Source organism: Acartia tonsa, chromosome 5 (genome assembly GCF_053477335.1).
Source record: "Acartia tonsa isolate MP-2025a chromosome 5, ASM5347733v1, whole genome shotgun sequence".
Taxonomy (NCBI): domain Eukaryota; kingdom Metazoa; phylum Arthropoda; class Copepoda; order Calanoida; family Acartiidae; genus Acartia; species Acartia tonsa.
This window is the reverse complement of record NC_137264.1, coordinates 3,879,139-3,903,739: the sequence shown is the minus strand read 5'-3', so window position 1 is coordinate 3,903,739 and position 24,601 is coordinate 3,879,139. Positions and strand designations below refer to the sequence as shown.

The window sequence follows — 24,601 nt, the reverse complement described above, 5'->3', positions numbered from 1 at the left end:
AAATATAAGATTTTTTATTAGTAAAGAAAATTTACACAAAATAATAAAAGCATATAATAATACAAAAAATATCATAAATAAGGAATATATCTAACAACTAAGAATATGCAAATTTAGTCCTCATATTTTTACTTAAAATTTTGGATTTACTGCAGTTCACGGTAAAATATTGCTGGTAACGAATATTGCCAAAAATCTATGAACGGCTGAACGTACAGATCATACCCGCACACCATTTTAAGCGGCATAAGAAGGCCCACAAATAATCTGGAATAGCCAAGATCCAATGATGCACAGGGAAAGCTTCACTGAAGAAGAACCCCGTAAAATAGGTCTTTTCCGCGCATTTCTCTGCACTGCGAGATAAGTATGCATTATTAATTAATGGCTATTCCAGATTATTTGTAGGCCTTCTTAGGCCGCTTAAAACAGTGTGTGGGCATGATCTGTACGTTCAGCCGTTTGGCAGCTAGCAGCCTTTAAAATTCATAGATTTTTGGCAATATTCGTTACCAGCAATATTTTACCGTGAACTGCAGTAGATCCAAAATTTCTATCTTTGGTGTCATTTTGACATAAATAAAATTAACTAAAAAGAGCGATTCTTACGTAATCAGCGAAAGAAAAACGAATTTTAACAATCAAATAGAAACTTTTAATAATCAATACATAAATCTTCTTTTTGCTATAAAATTATTCAAAACACAAATACAAAACATCCAATTTTTAAGGCGAATTATATAATTGCTACACTTATATTATCATGTCAACTGAGACATCATTTCCAATATGAAAACATTAAATCAATTATGACTAAATTCATTAACAATTTGACATTTTAAAAATTGACGCATATACATGATACTTGCAAACGGATGATTTACAAATGTAGAATTTGGTTGCATTAAAAAAATTAATCTATATGTTGAGATTCAGTTTCTGGTGCAACTTTCAGCAGTTTTTGAAGGATAATTGTTATACAACCTAAAAACAGGTGTTCAAGTCAATTTCAGGTTCCATGTATGATCCTGCAGGTCCTGATAACCAAGGTCTCAAGAAATCTTTTAAAGTCTCCTGTGACCTCAAATTTTAAACTTAGGCTTTTCTTATATGTCTACATAACATATTAAATTTAATATAGAACCGCCGCCGTTTTTTCGCCGACTGCGGCGGCAGGCAGCTGCCAAGTACAGCTGTGGCCGCTAAAATTTATTTTTGGGGTTTCAAATATAAAATTTACACAAAGATAACATTTTCTGAAAAAAATGTTTTTCTAGCTTCAAAAATAAGAAAATGACAGCCTTTTAAAACTTTTAAGTAAAAAGGACCTAAAAACAAAGGTTGTTAAAAAAAGGGCGAAGGAAGCAAAAATTGACTTTGACTTACTTCTAGTCGAAAAATTTATTATCAAATAGGGGACATGCACAATTTTTTTTAGCCCTCTATCACCGATAAAAGTGCGGCAAGGGCCGTTTGTAAAGGGTTAATAGATAGAGGAAAGTTACCTGGCCCAGATTTTTCACAGCATTGAAGTTTTCTTTTTACAAAAATTGGATAAACAGCAGCACCAACTAACATGAACCCAAGCACATACAGATACTAAAATTAGATAGCTAGATACCCACGACCGTGGCTCAACATGTAGGGCATCCGCTTGCCTTCAGGGATGTGGTAGGTTAGAATCTCGGATGCATTGTCCCAAAAAAGGTGTAACTCATTACCATGCACAGTTAGGACTTCAAGGCAAAGGTCATGCAATCAAAGAGTTGGTTGTCGCATGAATGAGTGTCATGGAAAGCAGCCTCATCGTATGAGATAATACTGAGTTAGATAGTTAGATGAATAAAAAGATATATAGACAATTAACAGATGTTCTGTCTATCATAGTCAAATAAGATAGATTAAAAAATGTATTAAATATAGTTAAGTTAGATAGAAAGGTAGAAAACAAGGATGACAACATCCATAAAAAGCAAAGCTCAAAGTTATGAGTGAAAGTGAATTATAGAGGAGCTTCGCTACTAAAAACTAAGGGGAGCAAAATCTCTTCTTTTCCGTCTAAGCACCTGGGGTATCAGGTTAAGAAAAACCCATCAGACAAGCAACTCTTTGATTGCACGACCTTTGTCTAAGAAGAAATAATTGTGCATGGCATTGGGTCAAGACATTTCATTTTTAGTAGCGAAGCTACTCTATAGTTCACTTTGTCCGTCAGTCCGTCAGTCAGTCTCTAACGCTATAGGGGAAACGTGATTTTCTCGACTCCTATTCAATATAGACAGCTGAAATTTTTAGTGAAGATTCCTATGACATATGCCCATCTAATCTATATATTGTTTTGTCCATCTGTCTGTTACTTGGGGTGCTAGATCAATTCCTAGATTTTCAAGTTTTTGTGATTTTCTCAATTCCTATTCAAGATAGAAGGCTGAAACTTTCAGAGATTAATTTATTTTACATTCAAAATATTTTCACCAAGTTTTATCAAGATTTGTTTATTGATTAAGGTGCTAGATCGAATCCTAGATTTTAGGTTTTCATGATTTTCTTTATTTCTATTCAGGATTGACGGCTGAAATTATCAGGGATTGAATATGCTTATTTTCTACATAATTCCATCAAGTTTCATAAGATTTGTCTATTAATTGCGGTGCTAGATCGATTCCTAGATTTTTAAGTTTAGAAAGTGGTTGAAAGGTTGCATGATTTTAAAGGCTTCGTGATTTCCCTATTTTATCAAGTTTAATGATTATGGTATGCCATGGCTCTATAGAAAATTTTTCCCGATATCCATTCATAATTTTTGAGCTTAGCTACTTATGGATGTTGTCATCCTTGTTAATCTCATATTAACCTCTCGAACGACGAGCTAATGCGCTACATGTTGAGCCACGCCGAGGGTATAAAAAAGTAGACAGAAAATCTGTTAAAACTAGATCAATAGACCAATTTGTAGAGTAATAATGACTGTGCCCACCCAAACTATATGGGGGTAAAGTATTTAAAGAGAAATAGAGGTGCAGAGAAAATGCCATCAACTATCCATGGACCTATATGAAGAGTAATAGATAAATAACTCAATCCGTTCACCATTTCATTTAAATAGAAAAACCTTTTTATAATAGGAAAGATATAAAGTTAGAAAAATGTAGAAAAAAACAAACAATTCTTAGTTCTGTTGTAGAGAGGAGCCCAAGGACAAATATGTTTTCTGTTGAGTTAATTATTCTCTCTTGATATCATTCATCATAAGCATGCACTTGCAAGCAAACATTAACACCACACTTCTTGCTGGTATATGAGTTTCAAATCATTGAAATTACCTGATACATAGATAGATCGATAGATAGATGTGTTTTCCCTTAATGTGTCTTATTGAGCACCTAACCCTCCTACCCATATTTCTTTAATAATTAAAAAAAGTAGAAGTTTGTTTATTACTTTAGGTCAGATAGAGTTAGGTTATATTGGGTACTGGGTATTCCAACAGGGTTAGAGCCCCCAACACAGGAATTTTACATCCCCCTTTTTCTATAATTAAAAAAAAACATTTCAGAGCTCGATAGGTATATTGAGAGAGATCACATTGATAGATTAATAGATAGATAGCATACCTCAACAGCTGGGTCATCTATAACTGGAGCAACAACAAAATAACAGGATACCAGAAACACTAACGCTGGAATCCAGATCCATACCTATGATAAAATTCCGGGATATAAAGTAATAAGACGATGGCCGATAAATTAATGCATATCCCTAATAATGATGCGCAAAATTACCTCTTGTAGATTACAATTATTTGTGAAAACATATGAACACTCAACTTAATGAACTAACCAATCAAAATTCAATAAAAGTTCCCAAAGTTTTTAAGCCAAACGAATAAGAAAATGTTACTATAAAACATTATGGCAATTTTTACTCTGGGTCAATATTATTTGAATAGCCCAAACTTTTAGAACAGGTCTAAACCATAGAAATCTTAAAATTTCCCACATAAATTTCTTTGGAGTCTTAAGTCTATATATTGTACTTTATCATATTGGATATAATATTTTCAGGGAAGTTTTAAGAGTTATGTCCTAGAATTGATGTTTAAAAATCCGAGAAACGCAACTTTTTTCTTTTGACAAAATTCTTTTGTTTAGCAAATTACTATAGAATAAAATATATATTGTGAAGTATATTTTTTTATAATTTCTAAAATATTTCTAGACCTCTTCAATAAAAATAAGTAAACAATAAACAAAATATAAAATATATTTGTTTTAAAAAGGAGTTTGTTTAACCCTTAACGGTCGGGGGGGTTCCGGTTTTTTCTATCTCATTTTCTGTGTGTGAAAGATAAAGAGCCCAAACTGCGTGACTTTTTAAGTATGGGTATGACACATAACCGAGAGTTGGAACTTTTTGAATATCTCCATTCTGGCGGGCACAGGATGCCAGCAAACCTGGCAGGGTCATCCAGGTAAAGAGTAAAACTATCTTTTTGACTAAAACAAAGCATTTTATTATACCATTATACTAAAATATCCTCTAGTAGTACATCCTTATATGAAATACAGGTGTTCAAGTCACTTTCAGGTTCCAGGTATGATCCTGCAGGTCCTGATCCTCCAGGTCTCCAGAAATCTTTAAAAGGCTCCTGTGGCTGCCATTTTTGACTTAGAGACTTCAAATTTTAAACTTAAGCTTTTCTTCCATTTCTACATAACGTATTAAAATTTCATAAAGATCCTCCGCCGTTTTCCTGCCGACCGCCGACTGCGGCGGCTGGCAGCTGCCAAGTACAGCTGCATCCGCTGAAATTTATATTTTTAAATTTCTAATGTAAACTTTACATAAAGATAAACATTTTTTGGAAAAAATTGTTCTTCTAGCTTCAAAAATAAGAAAATTACAGCCGTTTGAAATTTTCAAGTAAAAAAAAGACCTAAAAACAAAGGTTGTTAAATAAAAGGGTGAAGGAAGCGAAAATTGACTTAGACTTATAAATGGTCGGAAATTCATTATCAAACAGGGGACTTGCACAAAAAAATTTAGCTCTCTAGCTCTCATAGGAACTGAGATAATAGGGGTGCGGCAAGGGGCCCGACTGTAAAGGGTTAAGAATATGGTTAGATATTCATTGATTGAAATCTGAAGATTTATTTAAATAATTATTTCTGAAGAAGTTAAGGGGGGGGGGGGGTGTTGAGGGTCATATTGTCCAAATACTTCAAATGTTAATATAAAGTTATTATCAAATAAAACATTAAAAAGTTCTTCCTAGCATCTAAATGATTTTGGCAAAGGCTCGAACTCAAAACTCCTGACGGATAAATCTACCTTGAAAGGTCTTGGAACATCCTTTTTAGTCCATCGCATAACAATTAAACTCAACATGGCTAACCCATAGAAAATCCACGCAGTAAAGGAGAAAAAATCTAGATACAAAAATTTCATTTAAATAGTTTGGTAGTAACATCTAAATTTATTGATATCTAATCGTTTTCACATTATTATAGAAATATTTTGAAATATATTATCTGAAATTGGAGATACGGAAAGTTTCATGTGTGACGTCATAAAAATATGTCTAAAAAGAAAGGATGAGAGTAGAAGTTGGAAAGGAAACCCCCTAAAAAAAGATGGATTTAGACGTATTTTTACCATATCTCTTCCAAAATTAATAAATTATATATGACAGGAATCCTCTCTTAAAAAATTGAATAGATGATTGACCATAGATGATTCAATAGTTCAAATGGTATTTTTATACCTATAAGTCTTCCAATTTCACCAATGAAAAGCATCACACTTGCCAAGGTTACCTAAACATTTTGATTTCAGGTCGAGATAAGATTTGAATCTAAATATTTTTAAGTTCAAGTTTTTCATTAATTAATATTTTAATATTTATGACATTTTAGTTGACTTTAAAATAAATGAGATAAATTATTTCAATCTAGACCTAATATGCTTATATACTTGTTTTGACTTTTTTAGAAAACAAGAGGAAAAATTAAATTATTATTCGCGTTTTTAGTATGCCGACTAAAGGTATAATATAAAGTTTCAAAATACCGCTAGAGTTTGTTACTGAAATCTTTATACTTACATTGAACACAAGGGCAGGAAATGGGGTAAGACGGTCAACACTGACAAAAGACAGAAATCCTGGTAAAAATCCAATCCTTAAATATAATAATTACATATTCATTCATATTACTTTTAGTTTAACTTCAGGTGTACAATAGTTACCTATTACTTATTACCTAATTGGGGTGAGATTCTCCTCAGATTTCAAGTGATCATCTAGAGAACCCAAGGGTATCATCCGCTTGTAATGGATTGCAATACTCAAATGCCCACTGGTGGATATTAGATTAAATAACAGACAACCAACCCTTTAATTACACGAACTTTGTCTGAGAAGTCCTAACTGTTCAATTATATGGTAATAAGTTGCGCCAGCAATATCTTCCCTATTCTTAATCAAGATTAATGTCGTGCACCTGACATAGCAGCAGTAGGAACTATTTTTAACGTCGTTAGATTTGACCTGGTGTTTGACTAATATTCGAACCTATCATCTTCCTACACAGTGCGTATGAAGGTGCTTTGACTTTAGTGTCAGAACCTAAATTGGGACATAGTGCATTTCATTACCCTAGGTTAGGTAACTAAATTTCACTTTTCAATAAAATCTAAAATGCAGCCGTTTTTGAGAAAATTAGATTTGAAAATTTCAAGTTCAATTTTCATCCACTAAGAGCTACTGCATAATCATGACAAGAAAAGCAAAGATTATTTATTTAAAATTTTGAACAACTTTGCTTTTATAAAGCCTGCCATAAAACCTCTTTATATATGATTTATTTAAGGCTGAATTTCCGTGACCTTAGCAAAGCAACTGATAAAAATGGCCATGAATCAACTCACTTCAGGAGTGATTTTATGAAGAACTTTGTAAAAGCAAACTTGCTTTTCTTGTCATGGTTATGCGATAAATCCTAGTGGGTGAAAATTGAACTTGAAATTTTCAAATCTAATTTTCTCAAAAACGGCTGCATTTTAGATTTTATTGAAAAGTGAAATGAAGTTACCTAACCTAGGGTAATGAAATGCACTATGTCCCAATTTAGGTTCTGACACTAAAGTCAAAGCACCTTCGAAGGCACTGTGCCTAACGACGAGCAGATGCGTTACTTGATGAGCCACGGTCGCGGGGCCTTGGTTATTTTTGTAACCTTCTACCAGCCATAATTTGATAAAAAAAATACCTTGTATGATATATTTTACCTTGCCGCAGCCAAACACTGTCTGGCAGCTGTAAAAATACATCCATTTAGTGCTCCAAATGTTGACAGAGCCACAGCAACTGGCATCAACCAGTCAACAGGTCCCAGCATTATTTTACTCCATTCCTAAGATTAAACACAAAATTTCAAATGAAGATAAATTGGGTATTATTGTCAAGTCAGAAGTTGTTAAGTAAGGGAAACAGAATATGGATACTTGTAGAGATCATCAGTAATAAAAATAAATAAAAAATCTCAACTAGTAACTCCAACATTTGATATTAGGTCAAGAAAATTTGTAATAACAAAATAAACAGAAAAAAAAACAATAAGGGGCACTCTTAGAGATGTAGTTCATCTAAATTTTTAAAACTATTTAAAGACTTTAACTATAACAATTGGAAATATCATTAAAAGTATGTGAAAATAACATATTGTACTTTTCAATTTACAAATCCAACATATTAAGATGCGGCTTTGACATTCAAAGAAAGTTCTAGAGCAGTCTATTTCAAATTTGTTCAATAGAGTGCCAGACCCAAAGGAAGGACAGACTCCAAATTCAATTTTAGCGTCGCTACTAAAAATATACTTATAAGATTTATCAAAAAGTCAGATTATCTTACCACTCCAACAGTAGAAGATTCTGCTATTACAATGGGCTCCAAAACAGTCAAATATGAAATGTTCACTACAAAAAATAACAAAAAGTGATATAAAGAAAGTATAATATTTTTTTTCGGGGAAGATGGATCCTTATATAAAAGTAATAGGATGACTGTCTTTCATTGTGTCTGTAAGTAGCTTAGGATTAGGCTAACCGCTGGACAAATAAGATTCTCCTTAAAAGTGAAGCTTCTTATAGGTCCAGGAAGATTTGGAGGAAGGTTATCCTACAAATTTTCTTATATACTTTTGTGTTTAAAACTAAGATTGAAGGTGGAGGGTCGGTCCACCTTTCCCCCTTCTCTAAAGTCTCTCTTGAGTTCTCTAGGGGCGTAGACACTAGTTGTCTGATAAAGTCAAAATCAAAAACATTTCTAGATTGTTAAAATTATAGGAGGTACGTGAACATGCTTTAATAAAGAGTAGCTGCGCTAACAACACGGACATACTTTTCATTTCAATCTAAAAATATCTTGTAATTAAAAAATTATATCATTTCTTTTTCTTTCTTTAACTTTTCATTAGAGCATTTAATTACTACTTTTTAATTATTTTTTGTATTTTATTTTTAACTCTTTTACAAAATTATCATAAATCAAAAATACCCTAAAATTAATATCTTTTACAGATTTTAAAACTATTATTTAGTCACTATTAATTTTGACTATAGGACAATTAATAGTTATATAATTCTATTATAGTTATTTATCGCATCGTATTATAAACAGCTTTCCGCGGATATACAAATGTAGGGTATATTCCCTTTCGTGGCAACGCATCTAAAGGGGCGTTTCGTAGTATTTTCACATTAGTTTTTATAGCCCCGCATGACTAGAAATAAGGGAAAAGCTACTGTGAAAATACGACGAAACGACCCTTAAGAGACTATACCCCAAATGTACAATTAGAAGATTAAAACTAGTTCTGTTAGCCTCAAGCCTAAACTGGTTTTAATCTTATGATTGTAAATTTTTACTTTCGTATAATACGATACGACACATAATTTTTTAGTATGGCTTAGAAACTGTTCTAGTTCAGCGGATATTAATCGGCTTCGAAGCCATACTGGAAAATATTTTCATCAAAAGATGGTTTCAAAGTTGTATGTAGTGTGCAGAAAATAGTTGATTCTGCAAAGTATTTCATATTCGCAAATAAAAATCACAATTGCAAATATGAATAAGTATTATGTTATGATGCAAGGGTTAGGTGCAGTGTTTATTGTGCTGTATATATATTTTTTTTTATTTTTGATTCTTTATTTGTCTTAACTATATACATAAAAAGTATATATTGTGCGTTTCTAATTATTTAAAAATATGATCCATTAGTCAGAAGAGATGGTACACCTCCAAAGTTGCTTGCATGTCAAATAATTCAATTACTGGGATAATGGGATTTGTTAATAGAATGCAATTATTTTTCTGTCCCTCTATCCATTAATCCGCCCCTTTGATAAGATAAACCTTTATTGATAATCTTATTTAATAATACTATTCCATATATCTCTGACACCCTTACCTATTTACTACGTTTACTATGGATATATGATATTTTGTTACATAATACTTGTACCTTTATAAATCATAACATAAGGTAGTTATAGCTTTTAATAGGACCGTTCAGGGTCTTGTTTGTAATTTGGATATTAAAATTAATTATTAGCTTAGATAGTTATGCCTTTTAATATGACCGTTTAAGGTCTTGTTTTGATATAGAATTTAATTATTAGCTTAGATAGTTATACCTATTAATATGACCGTTTAAGGTTTTGTTTTGATATAGAAATTAATTATTAGCTTAAGATAGTTATACCCTTTAATATGACCGTTTAAGGTCTTGATTTGATATAGAACTTAATTATTAGCTTAAGGTAGATATACCCTTTAACATGACCGTTTAGGGTCTTGTTTTGATATTAAAATTCATTCATTTATCCCTGACTAACTAACTTAAGCTTAATATTACCTTATGTGATCTTGTATAATAATACTTGCCCTTTTAACCCTGATAACTTAAGCTTGTTACACCTTATAACATGACTGCATTGTTCAATAATACTTTACCCTTTGTTCCTGGTAATTTAACCTACTTCCACCCTTTACTTAATTTGCATACTATAAGAATATTATGTAAAATTTTAAGGAAATTTTTAAAAACAAGGATGCCAATATTCAAAGGAAAGTTGCATTTTTTCGTTGAATAGCGTTTACAAAATGTATATTTTAAAGATTATTCTCCCATGTTCTTAAGGATTTTTTTATAGAATTCTTAAAGAAAAATATTAGTAGTTGATGAACCTGGCAGGTTTTAGGCTATTTAAAATGAAGGATGCGACCATTTGAAAATTTTTAAAATTGAAAAAGAATCCCAAAAGGATACTACCATTTTGAACCCGATACAACCTTGCATAACAAAAAATCGACCTTTGTCATTTTCTAAAATAATATTAATTATGTCTCTTTTGTAGGTTTGTCCTTTAGGACCTTTTTCCCTTAAGGAGGTATGTCCTTTTTGGAAGTTTGTCGGTGTACCATATTTTATTGCAGCTTTACTGTTTCAAAAAAAGCCTTTACCTAGTATATACAGAATAGAAACTAACGGAATACCGATAATAATGGCTCTTGGCAGATTTTTTGTTGGATCCTAAAAAAATAATAATTTTATTTATTTATTTGCATGTTGACCTTTCTGCCAACTAAAATTAATAATTGCGTAAAATTCTTTTTTGCAAGTTAATGTAAAGTTTCCTGTTTTTTTTTTAAATTGACATCAAGCTCGTCCAATGGAGGGGGGGATTAAAGGGGTGATTACCCCCCTATTTTTTTAAAAGCTTGGACGTCCTTGCCTAACTGATATAAAGATTACCCCCCCCCCTTCTAATGAACTTGGGGGTGCGGTAGGTACTTCCAAAATTTTGAATTTTTACCCCTCCCCCCCCAAAATGAAAAAGCTTTAACGCCCTTGATTGACATCTAATTAAAATTATAAAGTATTTTAAAAAAGAAATAATTAATAGATGCTTAAATGATAGACAGCATAAAAGATTCATTGACCAAGGGAATAGTAGCTTTCACAATATTGTGTAAATTTGTGAGTAAGATTCCAGTCAAAGGCGCTTATTAGGTCAAACTGTTTTTAAATGTGCAATTAATTATACAATGCGTTTCGTCAACATTAAGAACAGTTAGACTTGATAAACGCCTTTGACTGGATTCTTACTCACAACTTTATGCAATATTGTGAAAGCTACTATTCCCCTGATCAAAAAAATCAAGAGATGGATTGAAAAATTATCGCAGATATATTTACTTTTAGTTCCTCAGTGCAATAATTGAGTTGATTCCATCCATCAAAAGACCAGAGACCAGAATAAAATGCCAAAGCCACTAAAAATATATATTTTTTAAATCCCACTTATTTTTTATCATTATAGTGTAGTAAACTGTTCTAAATGTAATATAAAAAGTACTATATTATACTATACATAAATATAAAGGTTGCAAATTTAACTATTTATCCATCTGTTTATATTATCTTTCTATCACTTTGGCACCTTTTTTCCTTTATAGCTGAAAGCCATCATTGATGAAACTATGAAATTTAGAGCTGCTATGAAAACCTATCATTTAGTCGTTTTATTATCTTAAACATTCCATTACTTGGAGTGCACCTACTTTATAGTAGAATATTTCCATGAAGTCAAGAATATTTAGAAAAAGTCTAGCCATTTTATTTTTGATGGATTTTAATATTGTTCTAATTCAGGGAACAGGGAATGTGATTCTGACAAACAATTCTAAGTGAAAATTTCCCCACAACCCCTAATTTCTCCACCTTCCTACCCACTTTCATTCAGATACATCAAAAAATAAGTTTTACGCCAACAAAATATTTAATTTTCGGCAATTTCGATTGGAATTAATTGAATGAATAGCAGCCCCTGGTTCTAATTGCTCAAAAATTAAGTTGCAAAGGTCATTTTGTAAAGTTTACTGTTAGTATGTGATTACTGCTCTAATTATGGACAAATTTGTGTGTATATGTTGACCTGAAGCTGCAGTCAGCCTGTCAATGCCATCCTGTTGCTGGAATCCAGTATTCAGAGCTCCTACTTTCCCCTGTGCCAGGTTCACTATTCCACCAACTAAGAATAATATTGTACGTTAAAAAGCAGAACCACTCAGAAACTACACATTTTAGAGAGAAATTAAATAAATATATCATGATTTTTGGTAGATTAAGTTCATTATGGTTTAAAGGAGTCTCAGAAGGCTAGGTTATCTAATTATCACCAATAAAAAACATGTTAAAAAAACAAATAGGCATAACTAAATGATATAGAATATAATTATAAATTGTAAATGATTGATAATACTGAGGGAAAGATGGTACAACAGAAAGAAAATTATACAAGCAAGTATGCTCTATCATTCATTGGTTTGATTAATTGACAAGTTTGTGCAAACTAACATTGCGCAAACTTGCAACCAAAACCTAAATGAATACGTAATTTTGTTTATCATCATTTCCTACCTTTGCCTTATTCCTTAGGATACCTAAGGATGATAGATATTAAACACTAGTGATTTTTTGCCGAAATAAACTTAAATAAAATAATCTATGACTAGTGTATATTTTCAGACAAAAAAATTGACATACCTATTATCACAGCCATTGCAGCTAGCTTTGCCAAAGTGAAAATATTCTGCATTCTAGCAGCTGCTCTGAAAATAACTTTGTTGGTAAAAAATCAACATTAAACAAATCTTAGAGAAATTAACATATTTCACCTACGAAGTTCAAGTTTAAAATTTAAAATAAGGTCGGAAATACAAGCAAAGCACAAAGCAAACAACCTCAGAGAACTTTTAAAATTTCGTTTTAGGCTTAAATCGACTAAACAGCTGAACTAACAATATTAAATAACCGGCATAAATAGTCAGAAAGAGTCAATACTAATAATGTACGGATATTTCGCATCTTACGTAAATGCACGAGAAACACAAAATATCAGTTATTTTTTCCCTATTTATTTATATAAAATCTGTATTTTTTTCTTTTGTATTTTTAATCATAAAGTCAATAACTTGGCATAGCCTTGATATTTACGGACATAGATGCCTTGTTTTGAAATTACTCTTACTTGACAGAAAATATGTTGATTCCAGTAACCAGCAGAAGTGTAAAAATCGCTATAAATCTCTGAAATAAAAAAAAGCAAAATCAATAATGTTCTTAAGCTCAAATAATTAATTTTACGTTTTTTTTAGGTAATTGTTGGAGGTAATATAGTTTTCGTCAGTAGATATACCTCCTTGCTTTAATATTTTTGAATTAGGTAAATTTGATAACTACTTCACGGTGTGTGATAGCTTCCGCTTTAGTGCCATATATATAATTGTTTGGTAATAGTTAAAGATTTAAGAATGTGTTAGATTTAATTAAAGTGATAAGTAATATAGCAATAGTTATTTCTTTCATCGTACCTCGGGGCACCTCGGGGCTAAAAAAACTACTTTTTTATATTCGTAGAAAGCTAGATATAATACGATGCTAGACATAGTTTTTTCGTATTGATGAGAACCGGTTCCTATCCACCGGATTCGAATGAGTACGAGAAATTTAATTAAAGTGAAAAGTAATAGAGGAAAAATGTACTATCATAATAATTTGCGGATTTTTAAAAATCAAATATTTTATGCGAAGATGATATTGTACCCTAATTTCCAAGAACCCTTGACTTAGGATTGCCTTAATTCAATTAATTGAATGTAATTCAGAGAATTATAGCTCAAGTTGAGAAAAAGGTAAATTCTGATGGTTTAATTAGAATAATAACTATTCATAGTTAAAGCTAACTCAATTATCTATTTTTATAAGTAAATTTTCTTCATAAACAAGGATGACAACATCCATAAAAGCGAAGCACTGAAACGGTAGGACAAACGGACATTAACACTTGAATAGTGTCAGAACTGAATAATCAGAACATAAATGTATAAGAGACGAAGCAAAATTGTAAGTCAATTTTTTGAAAAAATGCTTGATTTAGGATAATGTTTATGGACATACTTACATTTTTAGGACTTGATTATAGAGTTGCTTTGCTTATAACATTATACTTTGTTGTCCCAGAAATCAATTTACCAAAAATCAGATCAATCGGATGATTAGATCACATAAATATTTGTTGTTAAAAAAGTAAAAAAAATCAACATGTATAAAATAGACGTATGGACATTCTGGTAATGATTCTAGAGTTGCTACGCTTTCTAAATCGTACCTAACTACTAAAGGAATCACCATGCAAAGTTTAAAATTGATAGGACAATTCTAACATGCCTAAATTAACGAAAAAAGCTATCTCTCTGTGACGGACGGACGGACCGACCCTAATTATAGAAAAGCTTCGATTTTAAAAAACTTTACAACCCATCTAAAAGCTTTTCGAGGATAAAACAATATGTTCAACAGTTTGATTTGATATCTTGATTTGGTTAAAGACCAAAAAAGTCTTGAGATTTTCCCTATTTTAGGTTATATTTTTTACTTGTTTTGTAGCTAGTGCTGAAATCTTTAAAGTGGTTTAATTGGGCTTACAGCATTGAATTAGAAGGTTAAAAGGAACATTTAATAGCTTATTTCATCCCAATAGATTTTATGAATTTATAAACTTATATTCGATATTCAAATTAAAATTTATACAAAACTTTTGGAGTCATTTGTTTATATTTTCCCCCTCTCAATTATGCGCTTTTTAAAACCTTTTTTAAACTTTTGATTAGACTCTAATTTTCTTTAGGACTAACCCAGTAAGTGTAGGTTATCAGGAAGGAAGGGGACAATGGGCTGTTTATTACACTAGTTCCCAACGTTTTATAATTACTCTTTCTTTTGTTGACTTAACAACTTTGGAGACTTATAGTGAATTTTTAATTTTGGCTGATTCGTTTAGTTAAGTGTCCAAACGTTTCAACCGCCTATTGTAATCTACAGAATGGGCAATTTTGTGTATCATTAATGCGGATGAACATCAATTAACCGGCAATTGTCTCATCACTTTAGATCTTGGGTAGGAAGTCGACATTGGACTGTGAAACAAAGTTTTATAAACTTGTTCTTTCATTTGTGGGATCAAAAACTTTGGGGACTTTTATGAAACCTTTATTGGTTGTTACAAACTATCATCAAGTCACAGTTTTATCATCCATTGTCTTATATCTTAAGCTCTCTAGGATCAATGATAAATTATATAAATCTCTGAAAATTTTAAAAAATATATATGTTTTAACTTACTTTAACAAGATAAGTATAATCTTCACATAGGTCTACGAAGTCTGGAATCATGGCCAAACTGTATTCTAAATTAAAAACAAGAACAATTATGTATATTAAAAGCACAGGAAGAATTGGGCTAATATAATCGTTATAAATTCAATAAAAAATGGGGTATAGTTCCTTTCGTGGCAACGCACTTTAAGGGGCGATTCTTCGTATTTTTCACAATAGGGTTTCTCCTATTTTTAGTCCCCGCGGGGGCCTCTAACCCTGCGGGGCAAATTACCTAACCCTAAATTCTAAATTTGTTTGATACAGTTAAATAAAGATTGGTACTAATATTATAATTTTTATTTCATTCTTCATAGATAAGTGTTTGTAATACAATGCGATACATAATAATTCAGTATGACTCAGAACCAGTTTTGAAGAAGCCATAATTGGAAAATTTTATTACAATCTATGCGTATTCATCATTAATTTTAGAAGGTTTCATGAAATTGGCCTTTAAAAAATTTAAAAATCTACAAAGGAATTTTATTTCATCTTGACTTGATATAATTTTTAAAAACGGCCATAGAGCACCCGAAGAATAGTAAGTTCTCGCGTCGTATTATAAACAGCTTTCCGCGGATATAGAATGTACAATTATAAGATTAAAACTAGTTTTTTTAGCCCCGAGGTGTCGAAGGCTATATATAATACGATACTAGACATAGTTTTTTTTTGTATAGATGAGAACCGGTTCCTATCCACTGGATTCGAATGAATACGAGAAAAACTATTCTTCCTCAAACTTTTCAGCAATCATGTTTCTACTTGCTATACTTACATTTAGAAGGCAAAAGTTGTTTCATTTAGAGAAAAAAAAAGGTTATTAGGTAAAATGTGTATGGTGCATTATTTGCCAAATGTACCACTTTTCTGCACTACCTCTCCGATTTTGTTAATACTCTATATTTTGGTCCGTTGGGTGATTCAAGGATGCTGGATGGCCAAAAAAAAGTTTCAGAGTCCCTGGATGTCTAGATATCTAGCTATCTATGAAGGTAGGTAACAAAAATTTAAAAAACACCCATTTTTTCACAATTTTAAAAATTAATTTTTTCAACAATCTTAAATCCAACCTATACATTTTATACACAAAAATGATCGTTTATTCATGTAAAAAGCGCACATAATGCTATTTTGGCCAAAACTCTAATTTTACAGGGTGTCCAACAAAAAGTGTATTTTGGATATCTAGCGTAATACCCAAAATACCTGTCCGAAAAAAATCATTTTTTTTGCTTAAATCCTGTGTTTTATCTGTGGGCATATGTGGTATATAACGGTTCGGAGGACCCGGGACTATAAGGTTGTCAAATTTCATTTTGGAACACCCTGTAAATGTGATTTTTGTGTCTGTAGAGCTAAAACTTGGTCCAAATTGGCTATTTTTTTCAAATTACTCTAATTTGTGTCTTAGTATGTTTGGCCATAGTGTTTTCTGACCAGATCAATATTTTCCTATTTTTTGGACACCCTGTATTTTCAAAAAAAGAGAAAAATTTTTTTTGTTTTTTTAAAATTTTTTTTTCTATTTTTAAGTTACTTAAAACTGTCATATAGATACAGATTTTGACTAATAACAATAATATTTGCCTATTTTACAAATTTTTACACTTTTGGGACACCCTGTGCATGTTTTTAAAAAATGATGGTTTTTGCCCATTTTTGGGAGGAAGGAGTCGTTTTAAGGCCATAGACTATTTCTTCATTTTTGTAGAACTTTTCAAGATACATCATTTGTTATTTATGCAAAAAGCGCAAAAACCGAACTGTTTTGCCGTTATTCACTGCCAAAGGCGGAATTTTTCACGTTTTTTGCTGTTCCCGAGGATTTAATGCGCATTTTAGGTAGGAAGACGTTGATTTTTCAAGATTACTCTGAAATACTTTTATTTAGGAAATTTAATTTTCTAAAATTCATATTAAGTCAATTTTTTTGTGCAGCTAACCGTTTTTCGTCGAGATGGATTTCAATTGTTAAAACAAGAAAATGAAGTGTATATAATATAAATAATTGCTAATACATAAGTAATAAAAGAAACATAAACCATGTGAATTTGCAATTCCATTTGACAAAAATCGGTTGGATATACAAAAAATTTGACTTTATATGAATTTTAGAAAATTAAATTTCCTAAATAAAAGTATTTCAGAGTAATCTTGAAAAATCAACGTCTTCCTACCTAAAATGCGCATTAAATCCTCGGGAACGGCAAAAAACGTAAAAAATTCCGCCTTTGGCAGTGAATAACGGCAAAACGGTTCGGTTTTTGCGCTTTTTGCATAAATAACAAATGATGTATCTTGAAAAGTTCTACAAAAATGAAGAAATAGTCTATGGCCTTAAAACGACTCCTTCCTCCCAAAAATGGGCAAAAACCATCATTTTTTAAAAACATGCACAGGGTGTCCCAAAAGTGAAAAAATTTGTAAAATAGGCAAATATTATTGTTATTAGTCAAAATCTGTATCTATATGACAGTTTTAAGTAACTTAAAAATAGAAAAAAAAATTTTAAAAAACAAAAAAAAAATTTCTCTTTTTTTGAAAATACAGGGTGTCCAAAAAATAGGAAAATATTGATCTGGTCAGAAAACACTATGGCCAAACATACTAAGACACAAATTAGAGTAATTTGAAAAAAATAGCCAATTTGGACCAAGTTTTAGCTCTACAGACACAAAAATCACATTTACAGGGTGTTCCAAAATGAAATTTGACAACCTTATAGTCCCAGGTCCTCCAAACCGTTATATACCACATATGCCCACAGATAAAACACAGGATTTAAGCAAAAAAAAATGATTTTTTTCGGACAGGTATTTTGGGTATTACGCTAGATATCCAAAATACACTTTTTGTTGGACACCCTGTTAAATTATAGTTTTGGCCAAAATAGCATTATGTGCGCTTTTTACATGAATAAACGATCATTTTTGTGTATAAAATGTATAGGTTGGATTTAAGATTGTTGAAAAAATTAATTTTTAAAATTGTGAAAAAATGGGTGTTTTTTAAATTTTTGTTACCTACCTTCATAGATATCTAGATATCTAGACATCCAGGGACTCTGAAACTTTTTTTGTCCATCCAGCATCCTTGAATCACCCAACGGACCAAAATATAAAGTATTAACAAAATCGGAGAGGTAGTGCAGAAAAGTGGTACATTTGGCAAATAATGCACCGTATATAAGAATAATAATAAATTATAGAGTATGATGATAATAATAATAAATAATATAATTATTGTATTCTTGGCTATATTGCATACCTTTCTTGCAATATATACATAATCATTTAGCTTCTCTATGACTTACTATATATATAGCGCAATACTTTAATATAAAGTAGTAAGGTTTTATTTGTCTGCATCTTAAGATTGCGATAACTACTGAACTGATTTTGTGCTCCAATTTAAGGAAGCTTCACATAAGTAACAGAGTGGTTTGACAAATACTAAAGTTCGTTAAATATGAGCTATGTAACGTCATAAAAATGAGGGATTATCCATCTCTTTTATAGGGATTTTCATTCCCACTTTTCCTCTCATCTCCCTCATTTTTATGACGTCAAATATCTTTTTTTACGCGCTTTGGTCTTTGTCAGTGGTTTTAGGCTTTTTTACTACAAGATTGAAAAGTCAAGATGGTTTTAGGCTCTTTTTTCAATCTTCATATGCAGATCCTCTAGATGTTAGGGGAGCAGCAACTACTTATTTCATCATTAGGGTGTATCTTTTACACATTTAATGGCAGAAAGCCGGATATACCGAAATCATAAATTAGTAAAGCTACCAAAGGTCGAATATCAAATTTGATGAAAATTGTAATTTGCCAGTGGCGTGCATATGGTTTTGCCAGGGGGGGGGGGAGGGGGCACGAAGCGCCCTCGAAAATGTTTACTTCACACTTGTGATTTTTGACACCCCCCCCCCTAAACAAATGGGGTTCGATACATCATGTGTTATGACATTGTCATGGGGTTCGATACACACCCTTAAATTATCAACATACTCAAAAGTTTTCACAAAAAAATTTTAGCATACTATCTGAGGAACCTATACAATTACTAAAGTTACAGTCGGATGGACGGGCATAGAGGCGGATATTTTTTATTTTAGATTGCCATTGAAATTGTTTGTAATAATCCAAAATTTTGGCAAATTAATTAGATGCTAGTGGGCGATAATGATAATCTGGTTTACTAATATTTAGGCAGAAATATTAGAACATCTATTCATATTATGCTCGCATTCTTCAGATATTTTCTAGATACTTTCATTGCAGATATTCAATACAATCAAGGAAAGTGTGCTATAATTTCCGTATGTGTATCACTCTGTAAAATTGCTGATTTATTCCTATTTGCTTGATACAGCGGCTTCAAACACACCCATTTAGTTAAGTTTCTTGTGAATCTTTTGGTGAATATGAAACAATCATTAAAAAATATGTGGAATTGATTGCAGGCCATTTGGGACATGGAGTTATAATCAAAATATAAGTTTATTTTTAGTTGTGCATCTATCTTATACTCTAGATTTGCCTGTAAGACCTTAGGGTCTGACTGTCTTACTTTTTATTAATACACTGCTTTTTGACGCAAATCTGTTTTCAGACAAAAAAATATTATATTGCTCAAATTGTTTAAAATCGCAGAATGATTATTTATCATCGTATTATAAACAGTTTACTGCGGATTATAATAAATTGAAAAATTGTTGGATTTATTCCAGTTTGTTAGCCCCGAGAGGCCGGATATTAATCGGTTTCGAAGCTATACTGGAAAATATATTACTTTTGTTGACATAATATTATGTATTATGTATATTTAATTAACAGGACAATAATGCCTCTCATGAATATAATCAATACATTATAAAAACAAGGATGACAAGGATGACAAGTAAAGAATGTTGGTTATCATATATTTGTTAATTGGTCTTGGGAATCTTCACAAATAATTTTTAATTTTAGAGTAGCTGTGTTCATATGAAACAAAATGAACAAAATGAACAAATGATTTTAATAATCATGAACAAAACAATAAAAAGATAAATAGAATAAAATTTAATTACAAATACATAACATCTATAATACAAAGTAGAACGATGTCTGTCCGTCTGAAGCTTAAGATCTCAGTAACCGCTGAACCGATTGGGCTATACTTTTCAGGGATTATACCTACTGGTCCTGTGATGGTTTTAACCTATTTTCTTGGGGGGTGGGACACCCCAAACCTCCCAAAAACAAAAAAATTCCCCCCCCCCTTTTTTTTATTTATTGCAGAAGATTTCCTTGGTCCTTTATTTTTTTATTTTTGTAGGAGATTTCCTTGGTCCTTTTACAAATTTCACCTTAATTTTTTTTTATCACCTCTTGGGGCAAAGCCCCTAGAGGCTAGGGGCGAAGCCACTAGTATTTAAAAAGTACCAAGACAACCAAATAACATTTCAGGAAAAATACAAAGCAAATAAAATAAAAAGATATAATTTGTCAGAGGTTGTATTAGTTTAGGAAAACTGTCAACACAATCAGCCTTTATGACTTATAGATAAGCTTTAAGACAAAAATGATAAATACCTGCAAACGCCAGGGAGATAATAGCATTACTGCTTGGCTGGATAACTACAAGCCGTCACGTCCTTGCTTTCTTAGTTTTATTAGGTCAGCTGCTGTCGGTAATGTTTTTACAACTCGTACTCAAAGTTTTACAAACGCATCACCTCATTCGTTGGCTTATAAACTTTGGGAAATTAAAAAAAAATCTCGTTTTGGTTTTACAAACTGCAGAGCTGGATCTTTAAATCATTTCAATGGTGCGCCAAATCGAGGTGCGTCAAATTTCAGCCAATCACAGCGCGGCATTTAGTAAAATTCTATTTCTGTGCTCTCATTGGTGGAAAGTTGGCTCACCCCGGTTTGGCGCACCATTGAAAATGATTTAAAGATCCAGCTCAGTAGTGTTCAAACTACAGAAGGGTTACATTTGGCATAATAGTGGATATAAATAAATTAAGAGTCTTATATTCCTTCAAATTTCTGGTAATAGTGTACAGTACTTGTATTCAGGGATCTAAAGGGATAAGACAATGGCCAATAAATTGATGTACATCCCCAAGTTGAAACACAAATTTAACCCTCCTGTAGTCCAAAAAAAGTGGTTGAATGTTTGAACGCTCAACTTGTTGAACCAACCAATAATGATCCAGCAAATCTCCCAGAAGTTGTTAAGCCATTGAATATGAAAACGTCATTGTAAAACTTTGAGGACTAGTGTAATAAACAGCCCATTGTCCTATCTCTCTTTGACATATATTATATTTCTTAACAGACAGAGCTACATAAGTAAGAGTAGTTGTATAAAAGAATAAAATTTTCAAACAAGAAAGCATAAATCCTGTCACCTAGTGATCTCATCCAACTAAAAAAATAATGATTTTAATGATTTAAAAAAAAATCAAAGACAATTATGGTCATAAGTGGCCCTACAACGGTTCAAATATTTAAGAAATTCAGAAAAGTAAACGTCTTTTTGGAAGAACAATGTTTAATCATTATTATGATAATTCATGTATGTATTCTATTCTTTCTTATTTTTGAAATAGATCAAAAAGTAAGAAAATACTCAACATAATTATAAAAGAATTGCTATAATTAAGTATTTTGTTTTGTTTCTGACATAAATATTTTTAAAAGATATTTTTGTAAAAGTATCATTGTATAAAAGTAACACAGAATTTTTTTTACAGAGGAGCTACTTATTGGCCTAGGAAAAATTTAAGCTATCTTAGGGGAGAGCACACCCACCCTCCCTAAAAAAGAATAGCATTCAAAGTTAAACTTGAAAAGTGAGGATTGGCTTCTAATCTCTCCTCACCCAGCATCAAAATAAAGTATAAGTGTTCAATTTAAATTTTAACTATTTACAATTGTAATAAATTTCAAATAAGTTCCTCTTCTACATTTATGAGTCTATGCTGCTTTTCAATAACTTATTCAATGAAAGTGTCAAACACACAAATTAAGCCTTTTTCTATAATTAAAAACTTATCAAAACTTTTCAGAGCGAAAATTAATAAAATATGAAATATTTCTGAGGAAAAAACAGACAAAAATTTGACTGTTCTTAATTGAGAAATTGATACACAGGAAAGAAATTATTGGGATTTAAAACAATTGGACCATTGCCAAACCGTTGCCAAAGTAAGATTACATGATCACATCTGGGGTAGAGTGTGTTTTTTTTATTGTTTTATATTTTTTGTAATTAAAGTTAATTTAACTAAGTTTAATATATCTTTATACCTGAAAATGAAGGATAAAAAATCTCCCAAGCCAGCCTACATAAAAATATGATTTTTTATCTATAAATACATTATAATCATAATCATAAATCATAATCTTTTATAGTTAAAACTCTTTGTTTTATGAATAAGATAAAGTGTACTTTATTTAAATTTACCAATAAAACATATGACGATTAAATCTTGTTATGTGTTGTAAACTATATTTTCTTATCATATCCTAATTTTATAAAATAGTGAGGTTTTTTTGTCTGAAACTTCAGGTTTCGATAATTACAGAACCGATTAGATTCTCCAGTTTAGGGAGGCTTCACATAGGTCTTAGCGTTGTTTAAAGAATTGTTTAATTTTTTTTTTCAATGATTACCTTGATGTAAACGGTTTCTCCTCCTAAAATTTAATAAAAGTGTTTATTTTAACAAAATAAGGAATAATTATTGCTCGCATCGTATTATAAACCGCTTTCCGTGGAGATAGAATGTACAATTATGAGATTAAAACTGGCTAAAAAAAACTGGTTTTAATCTTATGATTTTACGTTTTTATATTCGTAGAAAGCTGGATATAATACGACGCTAGACATAGTTTTTCGTATGGATGAGAACCGGTTCCTATCCACCGTATTCGAATGAATACGAGAAAACGTTTTTTAAAACGTCTTTTTTTCTTACTATTAACATCCTAATTATGGTACTTGGTGGTTAAAAAACAGTCCATTCGTTTATTAGATCTTAATTGATAACATACTTCTTGGGTCAGTTTTAAAACATTTTTGTAACTCTAACCTGAGGCTGGTAAAAGTGTTCCAAGCTCAATATAACATAAAGCTCCTGAAAAAAAATAACGTCATCCGGTATTATCCTCTTAGAATTTTTTTCAATTTTGAAAATTTCTAAGAGGTCAACTTATATATCAACAAGCCAAAAAATCGACTAAAATGGCTACAACCAGGTGATGAGATAAAGTTTGTTACAAAAATATTTAAAAAGTTTGCAAAAATGTACTTCAGACTTATCGATGTTGTAAACTCAAATTCATTATATAAAGATCGAAGGCAACAACAAAATTTTTGAATTACTATGTTTTACATTTAATTTATGTGGACAATTGTCAATAATACGTTTTTTAACCGCTTTTAAGCCATCAGAAAAAAATTGGATTCGGAGCCAAAATAGAAAACTAACTCACCTGCCACACTAATAACCCCACAACCAGCCCAAACCAGGACTGACAATGCAACAGAACCTGGTTATAAGTATTCATGCAATAAAACATGCTTATTTGAGTAGTTATAGTTTATTAGTGTTTTGGACCTAAGTAGTCATGGATTAGGCCAAGACACAAAGGCCGGTGCAAGCTCAACGTTCAAGTACATGATAACTTGACCAACTGTCTCATAGTAGCTACTCTTTATCACCTCTACCTCGCCGAGTATGACAGGTGTCCCAAATTAATGAATGACGCCGTAGAGGAGCTGGGGATAAGGGCTGTACTGGTATTATGTACATGAGTATTGGGTATCAAAACAACTGAATAATCTCCCTTCTTACACAACCAAGGGAAGGTTGCGTGAATGTATTGTTACTAGGAAATTCGAGTTTCCACATGCTTTCTTAAAAAGGAACAGCATATTAATAGTTTCCATCTTCGCAAATCAATGGTTTTTAAAATATAGTAGAGATAATCTAAAGACAGACTATCTTTATCAGCCAATGGGATAACAGTGTAATAACATTGTTATTGGTTTAAATGTGTACAGCTATATAAAGTTAAATTTCTTAGGATAAAAATAGCTTTCGAAAGCTGAAAATTTATTTGAATTGATTTTGTATAACAAAAAATCAAATATGCTTGACTGCTAGATTTGACGGATTATGGACCATCTAGAAATAATATATCTATAAAAAAAAATTACATTTTCATTGGTAGTTTTAATATTTGTATGAACAGCCTCCCTGTTTGCTTGAGGACATTGCCAGGTGAAACAAATATTCCAGATCCAATCATTG

General features: G+C 31.4%; 1 protein-coding gene across 1 annotated transcript; it reads right to left on the bottom strand.

Annotated features, from left to right (window-relative positions):
* Positions 1–24,601, bottom strand: LOC145320221 (b(0,+)-type amino acid transporter 1-like). The gene is made up of 21 exons (XM_080162654.1): positions 24,551–24,601; positions 23,781–23,840; positions 23,378–23,422; positions 22,960–22,982; positions 22,594–22,628; positions 21,693–21,709; positions 20,869–20,913; positions 15,252–15,316; positions 13,099–13,157; positions 12,615–12,679; positions 12,004–12,099; positions 11,265–11,341; positions 10,529–10,598; positions 7,913–7,977; positions 7,288–7,412; positions 6,104–6,179; positions 5,765–5,816; positions 5,332–5,429; positions 3,615–3,698; positions 1,506–1,599; positions 1–984 (listed from the first exon to the last, which is right to left on the bottom strand). The coding sequence occupies exons 1-21, from the start codon at positions 24,597–24,599 to the stop codon at positions 914–916; spliced, it is 1,371 nt and encodes a 456-aa protein (XP_080018780.1). The 5' UTR covers positions 24,600–24,601; the 3' UTR covers positions 1–913.